The sequence below is a fragment of the Schistocerca serialis genome, chromosome 6 (genome assembly GCF_023864345.2).
Source record: "Schistocerca serialis cubense isolate TAMUIC-IGC-003099 chromosome 6, iqSchSeri2.2, whole genome shotgun sequence".
Lineage (NCBI taxonomy): Eukaryota > Metazoa > Arthropoda > Insecta > Orthoptera > Acrididae > Schistocerca > Schistocerca serialis.
In genome coordinates this window covers 332,118,521-332,132,168 of record NC_064643.1, presented here as the reverse complement: position 1 = coordinate 332,132,168, position 13,648 = coordinate 332,118,521, and the positions used below count along the sequence as shown (strand labels likewise).

The 13,648-nt window shown below is 41.1% G+C and overlaps 1 protein-coding gene across 3 annotated transcripts in view; it reads left to right on the top strand.

Annotated features, from left to right (window-relative positions):
* LOC126483716 (SHC-transforming protein 4) overlaps positions 1-13,648 on the top strand; it is a 98,275-nt gene that overhangs the window by 28,617 nt on the left and 56,010 nt on the right. For all 3 annotated transcript variants that reach the window (XM_050106811.1, XM_050106813.1, XM_050106810.1), the window contains one exon: positions 8,427-8,487. In XM_050106811.1, the coding sequence (XP_049962768.1) occupies positions 8,427-8,487 (61 nt within the window). The remainder of the gene's footprint in view (positions 1-8,426; positions 8,488-13,648) is intronic.

The window sequence follows — 13,648 nt, the reverse complement described above, 5'->3', positions numbered from 1 at the left end:
CCTTCGACCGGTACTTCCACCAAACGTCCTTCCAAGAAGGCTCATAGGAAGCACAGTTCTCCTTCTCCGCCACGGCGCATTTCTTCTCCTGCACCACCCAGCGGTTGCCGCCCCAGGCCGTCATCCGTTTCGCCTGGCCGCACCGCTGGTAGCCGAACATCTGGCCGTTCACCGGCGGAGGAAGCTCCCCCTCCCTGCCATCCTCCCAAGATGGCCGATGAACCTATAGACCCAATGGACGGTGACTGTCCGCCTACTGATAGCGGGGGCAATGCTCGCTCGAAGCCAGGCCCTCAGCGGCCTTCGAGGTGACCCCTTCTTTCGTCTTCCTTTTCTTCTTACGATGGCACTTATTCACTGGAATATTCGCAGCATTTGCTCCAACCGAGAGGACTTGAAGTTGCTGCTCCGCTTACACCGTCCGCTCGTCGTAGCCCTCCAGGAAACGAAGCTACGCCCATGCGATCAAATTGCCTTGGCACACTACACCTCTGTGCGTTTTGACCTACCCCCTGTGGTAGGTATCCCAGCTCATGGAGGGGTTATGTTGCTGGTCCGGGATGATATTTACTACGATCCCATCACGTTGCACACCGGCCTGCAGTCAGTTGCCATCCGCATTACTCTCCCCACTTTTACATTTTCCATTTGTACCGTTTACACTCCGTCATCTGCCGTTACCAGGGCAGACATGATGCAACTTATTGCTCAGCTACCTGCACCATTTTTGTTAACTGGAGACTTCAATGCCCACCATCCCCTTTGGGGCTCTCCAGCATCCTGCCCGAGGGGCTCCGTGTTAGCAGACCTTTTCAACCAGCTCAATCTTGTCTGCCTCAATACTGGCGCCCCTACTTTTCTTTCGGACACATCTCACACCTATTCCCATTTAGACCTCTCTATATGTACTCGCCAACTTGCACGCCGGTTTGAGTGGTATGATACATATTCGAGCGACCACTTCCCGTGTGTTATCCATCTCCTGCAGCATACCCCCTCTCCGTGCTCCTCTAGTTGGACCATCTCAAAGGCAGACTGGGGGCTCTTCTCTTCCAGGGCGACCTTTCAGGATCAAACCTTCACAAGCTGCAATCGTCAGGTCGCACACCTCACGGAAGTCATTCTCGCTGCTGCTGAATATTCCATCCCTCACCCTACTTCTTCTCCACGTCGCGTACCGGTCCCCTGGTGGACCGCAGCATGTAGAGACGCTTTACGTGCTCGTCGACGTGCTATACGCACCTTAATCGCCACCCTACATTGGCGAATTGTATCAATTATAAACGATTACGTGCTCAGTGTCGTCGTATTATTAAAGAAAGCAAGAAAGCCAGCTGGGCTGCTTTCACAAGCACCTTCAACAGTTTTACTCCTTCTTCTGTTGTCTGGGGTAGCCTGCGCCAGCTATCTGGCACTAAGGTCCACTCACCAGTTTCTGGCTTGACGGTCGCGAATGACGTCCTTGTGGCCCCTGAGGCTGTCTCCAATGCCTTTGGCAGCTTTTTCGCAGAGGTTTCGAGCTCCGCTCATTACCACCCTGCCTTCCTCCCCTGCAAACAGGCAGAGGAGGCTAGGCCACCTAACTTCCGCTCCTCGAATCGTGAAAGTTATAATGCCCCATTCACCATGCGGGAACTCGAAAACGCACTTGGCCGATCACGGTCCTCCACTCCAGGGCCTGATTCTATTCATATTCAGATGCTGAAGAACCTTTCTCCTGCGGGTAAAGGTTTTCTTCTTCATACTTATAATCGCATCTGGATTGAGGGACATGCTCCCGCATGCTGGCGCGAGTCTATTGTTGTCCCGATTCCTAAGCCGGGGAAGGACAAGCACTTGCCTTCCAGTTATCGACCCATCTCGCTTACCAGCTGTGTCTGTAAAGTGATGGAGCGAATGGTTAACTCTCGATTGGTTTGGCTACTCGAGTCTCGACGCCTACTTACCAATGTACAATGTGGATTTCGTAGGCGCCGCTCTGCTGTTGACCATATGGTTACCTTGTCGACCTTCATTATGAATAACTTCTTGCGGAAGCGCCCGACCGCGGCTGTGTTCTTTGATTTGGAGAAGGCTTACGACACCTGTTGGAGGGCGGGGATTCTCCGCACCATGCATACATGGGGCCTTCGCGGTCGCCTCCCTCTTTTTATTCGTTCCTTTTTAATGGATCGACAGTTCAGGGTACGTGTGGGTTCTGTCCTGTCAGACACCTTTCGCCAGGAGAATGGGGTGCCACAGGGCTCAGTTTTGAGCGTCACTCTCTTCGCCATCGCGATCAATCCAATAATGGATTGACTCCCAGCTGATGTATCAGGCTCCCTTTTCGTGGACGATTTTACCATCTGTTGCAGCGCGCAGTGTACACGTGTCCTGGAGCGCTGTCTTCAGCGTTCTCTTGACCGTCTTTACTCCTGGAGTGTCGCCAATGGCTTCCGTTTTTCTGCCGAGAAGACGGTCTGTATTAACTTCTGGCGCTACAAAGAGTTTCTCCCACCGTCCTTACGACTTGGTCCCGTTGCTCTCCCAATCGTGGAGACAACAAAATTTTTAGGTCTTACATTTGACAGGAAACTTAGCTGGTCTCCACATGTGTCATATTTGGCTGCCCGTTGTACCCGTTCTTTAAATGTCCTCCGTGTTCTCAGTGGTATGTCGTGGGGAGCGGATCGAACCGTCCTGCTCCGTCTATATCGGTCGATTGTCCGCTCCAAGCTGGATTATGGGAGCTTCGTATACTCCTCTGCACGGCCATCCATCTTACGCCGCCTCAACAACATACAACATCGGGGTTTACGACTTGCGATCGGAGCGTTTTATACTAGTCCCGTAGAGAGTCTTCATACTGACGCTGGTGAATTGCCACTCACCTACCGGCACGATATACTGCTTTGTCGGTATGCCTGTCGGCTACTGTCAATGCCCGACCACCCGTCTTATCGTTCCTTTTTTGACGACTCTCTCGACCGTCAATACGGGTTGTATGTCTCTGCCCTGCTACCCCCTGGAGTTCGCTTTCGTCGCCTCCTTCAACACCTTACTTTTTCACTCCCTGCAACCTTTCGAGTGGGCGAGAGCCACACGCCACCTTGGCTCCAGGCTCAGGTCCGCGTTCACCTTGACCTCAGCTCGCTCCCAAAAGAGGTTACCCCCGGTTCGGTCTACCACTCCCGTTTTGTGGAATTTCGTTCGAAGTTCATCAATGTGACCTTCATTTATACAGATGGCTCTAAGACCAATGACGGGGTCGGGTGTTCTTTTATTGTTGGGGCACAAAGCTTCAAATATCGGCTCCATGGCCATTGTTCGGTCTTCACAGCTGAGCTCTTTGCCCTCTACCAGGCTGTTCTCTACATCTGCCGCCACCGACATTCTGCTTATGTCATCCGCTCCGATTCCCTGAGCGCCATCCAGAGCCTCAGTGATCCGTATCCGGTTCACCCTTTCGTGCACCAGATCCAGCGCTCTCTTCGGCAGCTGGTGGACGTCGGTTCTCCGGTTAGCTTTATGTGGGTCCCTGGCCATGTCGGTATCCCTGGGAACGAAGCTGCAGATGCCGCGGCCAAGGCTGCGGTCCTCCAGCCTCGGACAGCTTCTTGTTGTGTCCCTTCATCAGATTGTAGCAGGGTTATTTGTCGGCGCATTTTATCGCTGTGGCATGCCGATTGGGCTGCACTTACAGACAACAAGCTTCGGGCCTTGAAACCTCTTCCCGCGGCTTGGACGTCCTCCTCCCGCCCTTCTCGGCGGGAGGAGGTCGTTTTGGCCCGGTTACGCATTGGACACTGCCGGTTCCGCCATCGCCATCTGCTGACGGCTGCGCCGGCGCCGTTCTGCCCATGTGGGCAATTGCTGACGGTCCGCCACATTTTAATGTCCTGTCCGGATTTTAACACACTGCGTCTAGATCTTAACCTGCCATGTACTTTAGATGCCATTTTAGCGGATGACCCACGAGCAGCTGCTCGTGTTCTTCATTTTATCAATTTGACAAACCTCTCTAAGGACATTTGATGATGCTGTTTTTTAATCCTATGCCTGTCAGTCTGTCTTTTATCGTGTTTTCCCTTTTAGTTGTTGTTTTAAACTTGTGCCTCGCGGTGCATTCTTAACGTAGTCAGGGCGCTAATGACCATTGAAGTTGTGCGCCCTAAAACCACAAAAAAAAAGTAACAAGAGTAGAAGAATGAATCAAAGCAGAAACAGGAGTAGGAGCAGCCACAGCAGCAGGAAGTCAAGAGGAAAAAGGAATCTGAAATCTCTTAGCCAGAACAATTAATATAGTAACAAGCTTTATTTCAAAAGAACTCGAAATAAAGTCATCGTAATAAATATAATTCCAACCAACAAAATTTAATATTCAAGCAATAGAAATTAAAATAGTAACATCACTAATCCAATTAGATAAAGCAGTTAATAAACCAGCACTATAAGACTTTACATTCTGATAATAAAATAAGAAACCAATCCCAAACCATCTCAACCTAATAAAATTCTAATCAAATTAGGACTAATAATTAAAAACCCTATTAAAAGAATAAATATGAAAACAATAATATTAAAACAATTTATATTTTTCTCACCTGATATATAATCCAAGAAGAAATACATGTAACAAAAGACATAAAAATAAGAGGTATTCAGTCCAAAATTAAAGTCATCACAACCATATAAACATCTAAATTAAAAGTTGTCACTCGATAAAAAGTCTAATCAATTATTAAATAATAAATACCCTAAATAAAAAAATATTTCTTGAAAAAAATAAAGGAAAAAAACTCGGAGAACACATAAAAAACAAATAACAGCCTAAGATGGAAAAACTTCATATCATTGATCCCACAAAACAGTATTTTTAATTAAAATACTTAATTTGAACAAAGAAATATTCACCCTTTAAACAAAAAATATTTAAAGGCAATCAATGTAAAAGTAAAAGATGATACTCCCAAAAATAACCAAGAGAAAAAGTATAAACCCCAGAATAATAATTACCATGCTGAAAATAAGACTATAGTATAAACTGCCTGATGAAAACAAATAAATCTAACACCACCAGACAATCCTAAAGACAACCAGAAATAATTAAACTTTAAATCCAAGTAAGCAATAACCTTTATTACGCAGAAAATACCATAACCATCTAACTTCAACAAAACACTCACAAGAATCATTCTACCAGAAATAGAGGCCTCTACATGAGCCTTAGGAAGTTATAAATGGACCAGAAACATAGGCATCTTAACCAAAAAAGCCAGAATCATAAAAACATAAAATAATAATAACCAAAATCAAACAACAAAGGAAAATATGAAGTATTAGCAAAATCATAAACATTAAATAAAACTAACAGTAAAGGCAATCTAGCAACCAAAGTATAAAAAAGTCAAATAAATCCCAGCCTGTAGTCGCTCAGGTTGATATCCCCAACCCAAAATTAAAAGTAAAGTAGGGACCAATCTAGCCTCAAAAAACATAAAGAGAAAGAAGACTTAATCTAGCAAATGAACAATAAAGTATAATTATTAAAATCAAAACCATAAAAATAAAAAAATTAGAATGGTATGAAGTTAAATAAACTGTACCTCTAGCAGAAATTATTAATGAACACATCCAAAAACTTAATAAAATTAAACTAAAAGAAAAATAATCAACACCAAAATAATATGTAATTATATTCAAATCAGCATGTGAATATACACAAATCATAAAAACAAAACTTGACAGAAACATCAAAGAATGAACTAACCGTCAAAAATTATTTATTGAACTAAGAGGGATTTAAAAAAGTCATGAATATAAATATTTTAACGTAAAGACAAACCAAAAGAATTAAATAAATCATTACCATGAGACCGAATCATTGAAACCAAACTAGAAAGACCTAAAGCTCCCTCACAAAAATAATCATAAAATTCAATAAGAAAAATAATAATCAGTATAAATAAATAAAGAACAGTATACTCTAATCTCAACAAAACCATCAACAAATGTTTGCGTTTAGAAGGAAAAACATAAACACCAGCAAAATAAACCAATAAAGAAGGAAAAACAGAGAATATAAACATTAGTTTTAATAGTTAAAAAATGTCGATCTTGTAAACCAGAAATAGGTCTACACTCCACTTTTAAAACTTCAAGGGTGGAAAAGCCTTCCCATCATCGATCCCCAAAACCGATATTTTAATAAACTAGCTCCTGAAATGATTAAAATAATAATTGTATCACTATCAAATGTAATAAATATTAATTTTATTAAATTAAGACATCCAGTATCAATAACACTTTTCATTATTCTTCAAACTTATTGTTGAATTACTAACAGGAACAATAATGAAGAGTTATTGATTGTCCGATATCCTATTTTTAACATTTCTTGGTGATATATTAGTCCTGTTTATTTATATCACAAGAAATATTTTAACCTAAATTGATTACCGTAATCGTTACTTCAACAATGCGTATCTTCATCATCAGCTTCTGGGCCTCATTTTTGACTTGAAATTGTTGTGGTTGGCACACCTGAGGGACCTGAAAGCCAGAACCCTCAAGGCCCTGACTACCTTAAAGTGCCATAGCTACAGGTCTTGGGGAGTGAACAGGGCATGTCTACTCCAGTTCTGTAGGGCTGGACAATCGGTGCACTGTCTATGGATCAGCGAGGCCTTCACATTTGAAGTTCATAGATGCTGTCCACCGTGAGGGGATTTGGCTCACCACGTGTGTTTATAGGACCAGTCCCATACCCAAGCCCTGTGCTGAGGCATGGGAACTGCCACTTACCATCTGGCGGCAGCTCCTCGTGGTGCATCAGGCATATAATATCCTCACAGCTCTAACTTCACCCGCGCACCATACTGTTGCTCGTCCAACTCTGGAATGTCTTTTTCTACATACGTTCACGAGCCATGCTGCCGTTGGGGGTCCGTGTGCAGCATGTACTGGAATCACTTGGTGTGGAGCAAGTACAACCCCAAATCTAGGGTTTTAACCATCTACCGCACTGGTTACTGCAGAAGGCCAGTGTCATTTTAGATTTAGTGCAGTATAGGAGAGTTTGCACTCCTGCTTCTGTATTTTAATTCGATATTTACAGACATTTTATATGTGCACTGCAGCTATGTAGCTGTCTTTACGGATGGGTCTAAGCAGGCGGACTCAGTTGCTTGCCCTGTTGTTTTCCCGGATTGTGTCTTTCAAGGTCCAGCTGCCTCAGAAATTAACTATCTTCGACACAGGATTATATGTGGTCTTGTGATCACTGTAGCAGATAAGACATTCTTCCAGTGCTAAATTTCTTGTCTGCTCAGATTCTCTGAGATTCCTTTACACTCTCCAAAGTTTGTACCCAGCAAATAAAGTCATCCAGAATATCCAGGATGCCCACCTCCAGCTTCAGTGACTAGTCTTTCTGCTGGGTATGTGGGCACATGGGAATTGTGGCAGAACGAAAGGGTGGATCAAGCAGCCAAGGAGGCATATCGTGATCCTCAGGTATTTCAGTGTGCCATCTCCCTGCATGCTATCACCTCGCTGTAGAAGTACAAGGTCATGTGTTGCTAGGGAGATGAGTGACTGGAACTAACTGACAACAAACTCCGTTTAGTAAACCTAAAACTTGGCTCAGGCATACTTCCTTCCAGCCATGTCGATGGGGCAAGGTCCATCTTACTAATCTTTGCATAGGCCACAGCCCCGTGACACACAGACTCTTGCTCCGACGAGAGGATCGTCCAATGTGTTGTGCTTGTGACATGCAGATCACTGTGCGTCACATTTTATTGGACTGTGTTTTATTTGCTGACCAGCAGACTGTGGCGAGTTTGCCAACTGTGGTTAGAGTGTTAAAGTTTTGTGAATTGTCCAACATTTTAACAAGATTTTAATGTGTCAACAGGGTGACTGGCTCACCCAAGTTTTTTGTAAGTGGTCAGCCAGTCACATTTCTCTGTCCTTTTTTAGCTCTTCTGTGTTTTGTTTTCTGTTTTTAATTTCATATATAGCTGCTTTCTCTCCTAATTGAGATAGAGTGACTGTATGGTCATTTCGAGTGCACAAGTGTACAACAGTTTTAGTTTATCTCCACATTCGTTTCTTTTCATAAGTGTAAGGGCACTAATGACCTCACCGTTGAACGCCCATAAAACACACACACACACACACACACACACACACACACACACACACACACACACACACACACACACACAATTTTGTAAGTAAATTTCCTTTAATTGTTCCAATATTTTACTTGCAGCACATGAAGGTTACTTTTCTGACAGCTCTTGCAGCTAAATACAACTTTTGTTCCTTTTAATGCAAATTTTCAACTTTTAATGCTTTCTGTTCTCTTATGTGTCTTATAAATGTGTTGTTGGCATTTAGTGTAAAAGTAATTGTTACCGAGCTTGACGTTCTGTTACCAGGGAATGCATTAATAGAGTATGTGAAGCTGCTGGCCTGAAAACTGTTGACAAAAAAAGAAAGGTATGTTGTACACATAGAAAAATTACCTTACAATTGATATGTTTATCTGATGTGTTCTCTACATATAGTTGCAGTACTTTATCACACCTATGATACATCATCACACAGTATACATACTGACAATCTTAACTATACTGTTGCATGGTCCACTATAATAAAGAGCTTTGCAGATCTGCCAAAATTCAATTAAGACTTAAATGTCTTCTGCACAGAATGTACCTTTCTTAATGCAGTAACCAGTAAATCGACAAAATATCAACAGCTGCTATTGTCTTTGGCTTGTTAGAAGCATTTGAGTGTGATGTTTGCAGTATTTGTTTAAAGATGTTGTATGTTGGGAAGTTTTACTTGAGAAACAGTATATCACATTAAGAAGTGTGTGTGTGTGTGTGTGTGTGTGTGTGTGTGTGTGTGTGTCAGTAATAATCAGATTGGGAAAAATAACAGGAGGCGGCATGCTGCAGGGAACAAAGTAAGACCTACTTGAATTTTTATAATACAAACTGTCACCTTTATCAAATCGTAAATCTTTTTGTAGGGGGCAAATGGCAAATGGATTGTCACTAGATGGAACAGTGTGTTGAGTTGTCTACTGCTCCTGACTCAACCTTATTTTTGACAGTAATAAATTGGCGAGAGAGAATGGAGTAGAATTTACAAAAGTTTTATGTGTGAACATTGATAGCTTACAGATTGTCCCAGTGGGTCAGAATGAAGTACAGAAATGCAGTATGTTCCAAAAATTATTTTAACAATTTGTATTTATTGGTGGACACTTGCTACAAAAGAAACAAATTGCAAAATATTCAGAGAAAAAGCATCAAAATTCTGACACAATGGGTTTTCTGGGAAGGAGATGTGTGGTGATAGAATTGGTTTGGCCAAGAGTTTGAAAGCATTTCTGCTAGATGACAAGTGGAACAGGATCATTTTTGTGCTGTAGTTGAACAGGTGTGAGCTGGTGATTGTGGCCCTGCATGTTTTCCATCAGCATTTTGGGGTTGTTCTGCTTATGGTGAAAAACATTAATCATTGGTATCAGCAGTTTGAAAAGACAGGATGTCTGGGCAAAAATAAGAATCTGCATTGACCCTGCTCTTCTGATGGAAGAGTAGAGAGCATTGAGCAAAGTTTTGAGTGGAGTCCATCAGCCTATTCAAAGTGCATGCAGAGAACTTTGTTTTCCATATGGCTGTCTGGCAGGTGTTAAGGTGACATTTGTTCAGAGATCACTCTACAACTAGTGCAAACTCTTCATGTTGGTGGTAAAGGGTGTTAGAACACATGGCAGATGACTGATTTTGTTGCAGTTAATTTGCAGTGACGAGGCAACATTTCATGTTAACAGTAAAGTTAACATACACATATGGGAATCTCAGGACCCTCAAGAAATTGTTGAACATGAAGGAGATTCGCCTTAAGTTACCTTGTTACTACTGTCCATTCTTTTATGAGGATAATATAATGATTGGAATGAGGTATCTTGAAATGTTGCAGTTTTTAACACCTCTCCCTCTCTAGCTATATTAGAATGTTTATGTAATTAAAGAACACTGGAAATTATTTAGTTGGGGAATGTTAAGAGCTACGACAGTTTGCTTATTACTTGTACTGTATCCCCTTTCCAATCTTTTACTTTACTTTGAAGCATTGTTCATTGTAATTTAATAGTTAATACAGTACCATGAGTAATATTTATAAGCCAAAAGCAATTGTAATTAAAGTAACTGTTCCTTGGACAACAATTTCAACTTAACAGTACTCCAGTCAACCCTCATACATTATTGTTTTTGCAAAACTATTTTTACTCTGGTTTGTAAGTCTCTGGAATATTCCCCATAAAAATTATTGAAACTTAAATCAAACACTATTTAAGACAATTTCCATTTCACATGTGCTTGCAGTTCTCTGAAATTTGATGTAACTTCATTCATAACTTCTTATTACATAACTTTCCATTGGCATTAATGTTCACTATTTGTAGGGGTAGATCTTTTGGCAGCAGAAGACTACTGGCATAAGTTGTCACCCTAGTTCTGCCAACACCCTTGTCAATGGGGGCAGAGGAGTGGAAAGATGCTCAGGTCACTCACTTGCCTTCAGGTAGGGAAACTGTCCCTAACCGGCAGAAGAATCGGCAACGATCAACAGCTTGAGGATGCAGGATGTAATGGAAACATCTGTATTAAAGATACTTAATGTGCATCCACAGGACATGTGACCTGTGATTTGAAAAAGTGTCATGATGATTTCTCCTGTGACATTAGATTCCTGGCTAATCCCCCCCATTTGGACCTCTGGGAGGAGACTGACAAGGGGGAGGTGACCAAAAGAATAAGATAGAATAACCAACGAAAGGGTAACATCCTAAGAGTCAGAGCATTGAATGTTAGAGGTTTGAATGTGCTATAAAAGCTAGAAAATCTGGAAATGGAAATGCAGACTGTGTCTAGGCATAGTGGGGATCAGTGAAGTGAAATGGAAAGAAGATTCCCGTTCAGATGTACATACAAGGGGCAGTCAAATGAAAATGAGACGAACAGAAACATAGTAAGTAAACTGTTTATTACTTAAGGGTATACGGAACGCCCTATGCTTACAATGTTCAATTGAGCTAAAAGTTTAGGAACATTTTCTCATTTGTTATTTGGACAATACTCTTGATTTTTTTCACAGAACGCAGAGATATGTTCTGCTTTTATGCTGAATTATTAATTTTGAAAAAAATTATGTATAGTTTTTCAGATATTTTATTTTTTGTAAATGTTAAAAAAAGTTATACATTTTAACAAGTATTTTAAAATTTACATCCATTAATACAAAATAATTTCACATATCTTTTAATTCAGATATATTAGAAGGTCTTAAGGAACAACTACAGAAAATTTCATCTTTCTACTATAAATAGGCCCTGAGAAAATGTACCTTATACACAAAAAAACTAAAGTTATGGGAAATTAGCTTCAAAGTTTTTACTTCAGTACAAGCCTGCTCCATAGCTTGTATCATCAGAATCGTCAAACAGCTTCCTCTTGATGGCTCTGCTATGCTGTCTAGCCATCTTTGAATATACTTTTATGGCATTATCTGAAGACCTGAGCCGTTCCTTGTCCAAACAAAGCATAGCTGCAGCAGTTCGTAGTCCTACACAGAGCCCCAACTTCTGCAGAACTTTGCACTTTGTTATATTGCCCTGATTGAATGATGAAACAGCATCATAAACGCCAAAGTGAAGTGTGTTTATACCCACAAACAGTTTTAGGTAGTCTATTCCATATCACATGGTTCACACACTCATTTGGATTTTGAGTCCGACCATGAAGACATTTCTTTAGTAGACTAATATCTGCGAGGTCTCAGAATATTGGTTTTATTTCATCCATTGTGGCAGGTGATGAAGGTGATTGTATTGTTTCTTAGTTACCTTGCCCCTGTTGTACTTGCACCAACTATCGTCTCCTTTTGGACATAGCCCATGTTGGGGATTCTCATTGTTTGAAGCTGTATGAAAAAACAGAGCCCAGACTGCTCTTCTCATTAATTCTGCATCTGCTGTATTCTGTCTTATTGCTAGACCATAGCACTTCTGAATATGATCTATTGTAGCATCTGTCAGTCTATTTTTCCCATCTAAAGTTTTTCCATCACTCAATTTCTTGCCTTTCATGCTAGCCTTGAGCCGTCAGTCTTGATCCCATCCTTTTCTGAACATGGCCAACACACTCCAGTTTGGAAATTTTCACATCGTTACCATAGGGTCTCAGTTCCTCAATTTCTTTGAAAGCCTTTGAGTCACCCATCTCCTAGATAATTTATGTATCTAACATTGTACCATTTTACTGAGTGTTGATAAATACTTCTTACACCACCAACTTCCATACCACCACTTGACCCATAGTAATTTGCCATGCACTCCTCTCCATGTTTATTTTTCATTTTCTCCTTGCATCTGCAATGCTTGGAAAGTATTGCCACATCAACTACCTTACCAATGCCCACACTTGTAGCTGTTACTACACCATTCAAAGATGTGTGGCCTCTCTTCTGCCAGCTTCCATCAAAAGCTATGGACAAGTATCTGCTATTATTATTTTCAACAACTGCTTCCTCAACGGCATCTATCATATTTTCCTGTGCCACATCTTCTACAGCAGAGCCTATTGCAATTATGTGTTTGTTAAATTTTGAAGGTGGAGGAGGGAGGTTCATCACACCACACAACATGGCATCTGCAGCCCTGCCCTTTCCTATACACCGTAATTCATAAACCAGTCTAATGTTTATATCATATAGTTTACCTGTATCTGCAGTAACATGTGAGGAATTGAAGAAAGTAACACTGTTTTTGCAATAACTGCACATCAACTCTAATTCACAAGCAAGTCCTACATGTAAGTTTGTTTTCAATGAAACACCACATTTTCCGCATTGTTTGCAGCGCACATTGTTCTCCAAAACGTCTGATAATAAAGACACGTTAATTACCTCATATTTTGTAGTCCCAGCATTTAGTTTCTTGTATTCTTCTTCAATTCCAGCTAGTTTTCTTCTTGAAGCACTTTCCGGTGTAGTGGCAGCAGCATCACTCAATGTATCACTACCAGTGTTGAGGTTAGTCGCTACTGGGACATCAGATACTGATGATGATGAATCAGACGAATTTTTAGTACATTTTACTTTCTTGTGCCAATGTTCACGCTTTCTAAATACCTTCAGACTAGGTCTTGGCATGTTGAAGGAAAGAAAACTCAATGACTTCTCCACATATGACTTTCACAACAATGACATAGATATACTCACAAAGGAAACAATACAAATGGTGCAGAATCTATTGTCAACTGTCTAGCAGTGTAGCCAACAGAAAAGCTAACTCTCTTGTGCTCAATTATATCACTGGCGAGGCTGTCTATATCAGGTACATTTCGCGTCTCATATACAAGGTGCGGAACATCGTGTGTCGAAATTATTTTAAAAAATTATTTTAAATAGTTTTGTTCACGTCATCCAAATATTTTATACATGGTATTCAATGGGAGAGTCTAAATTTTTCGAAAATGCATTTACCCAAAAATCGATTTTTTCATCGAAAAACTCGTTCTGTGTACCCTTGAACAATAGTTGCCATAACTGTTAATAACTTTAACTTCACAGAAAAATGTTT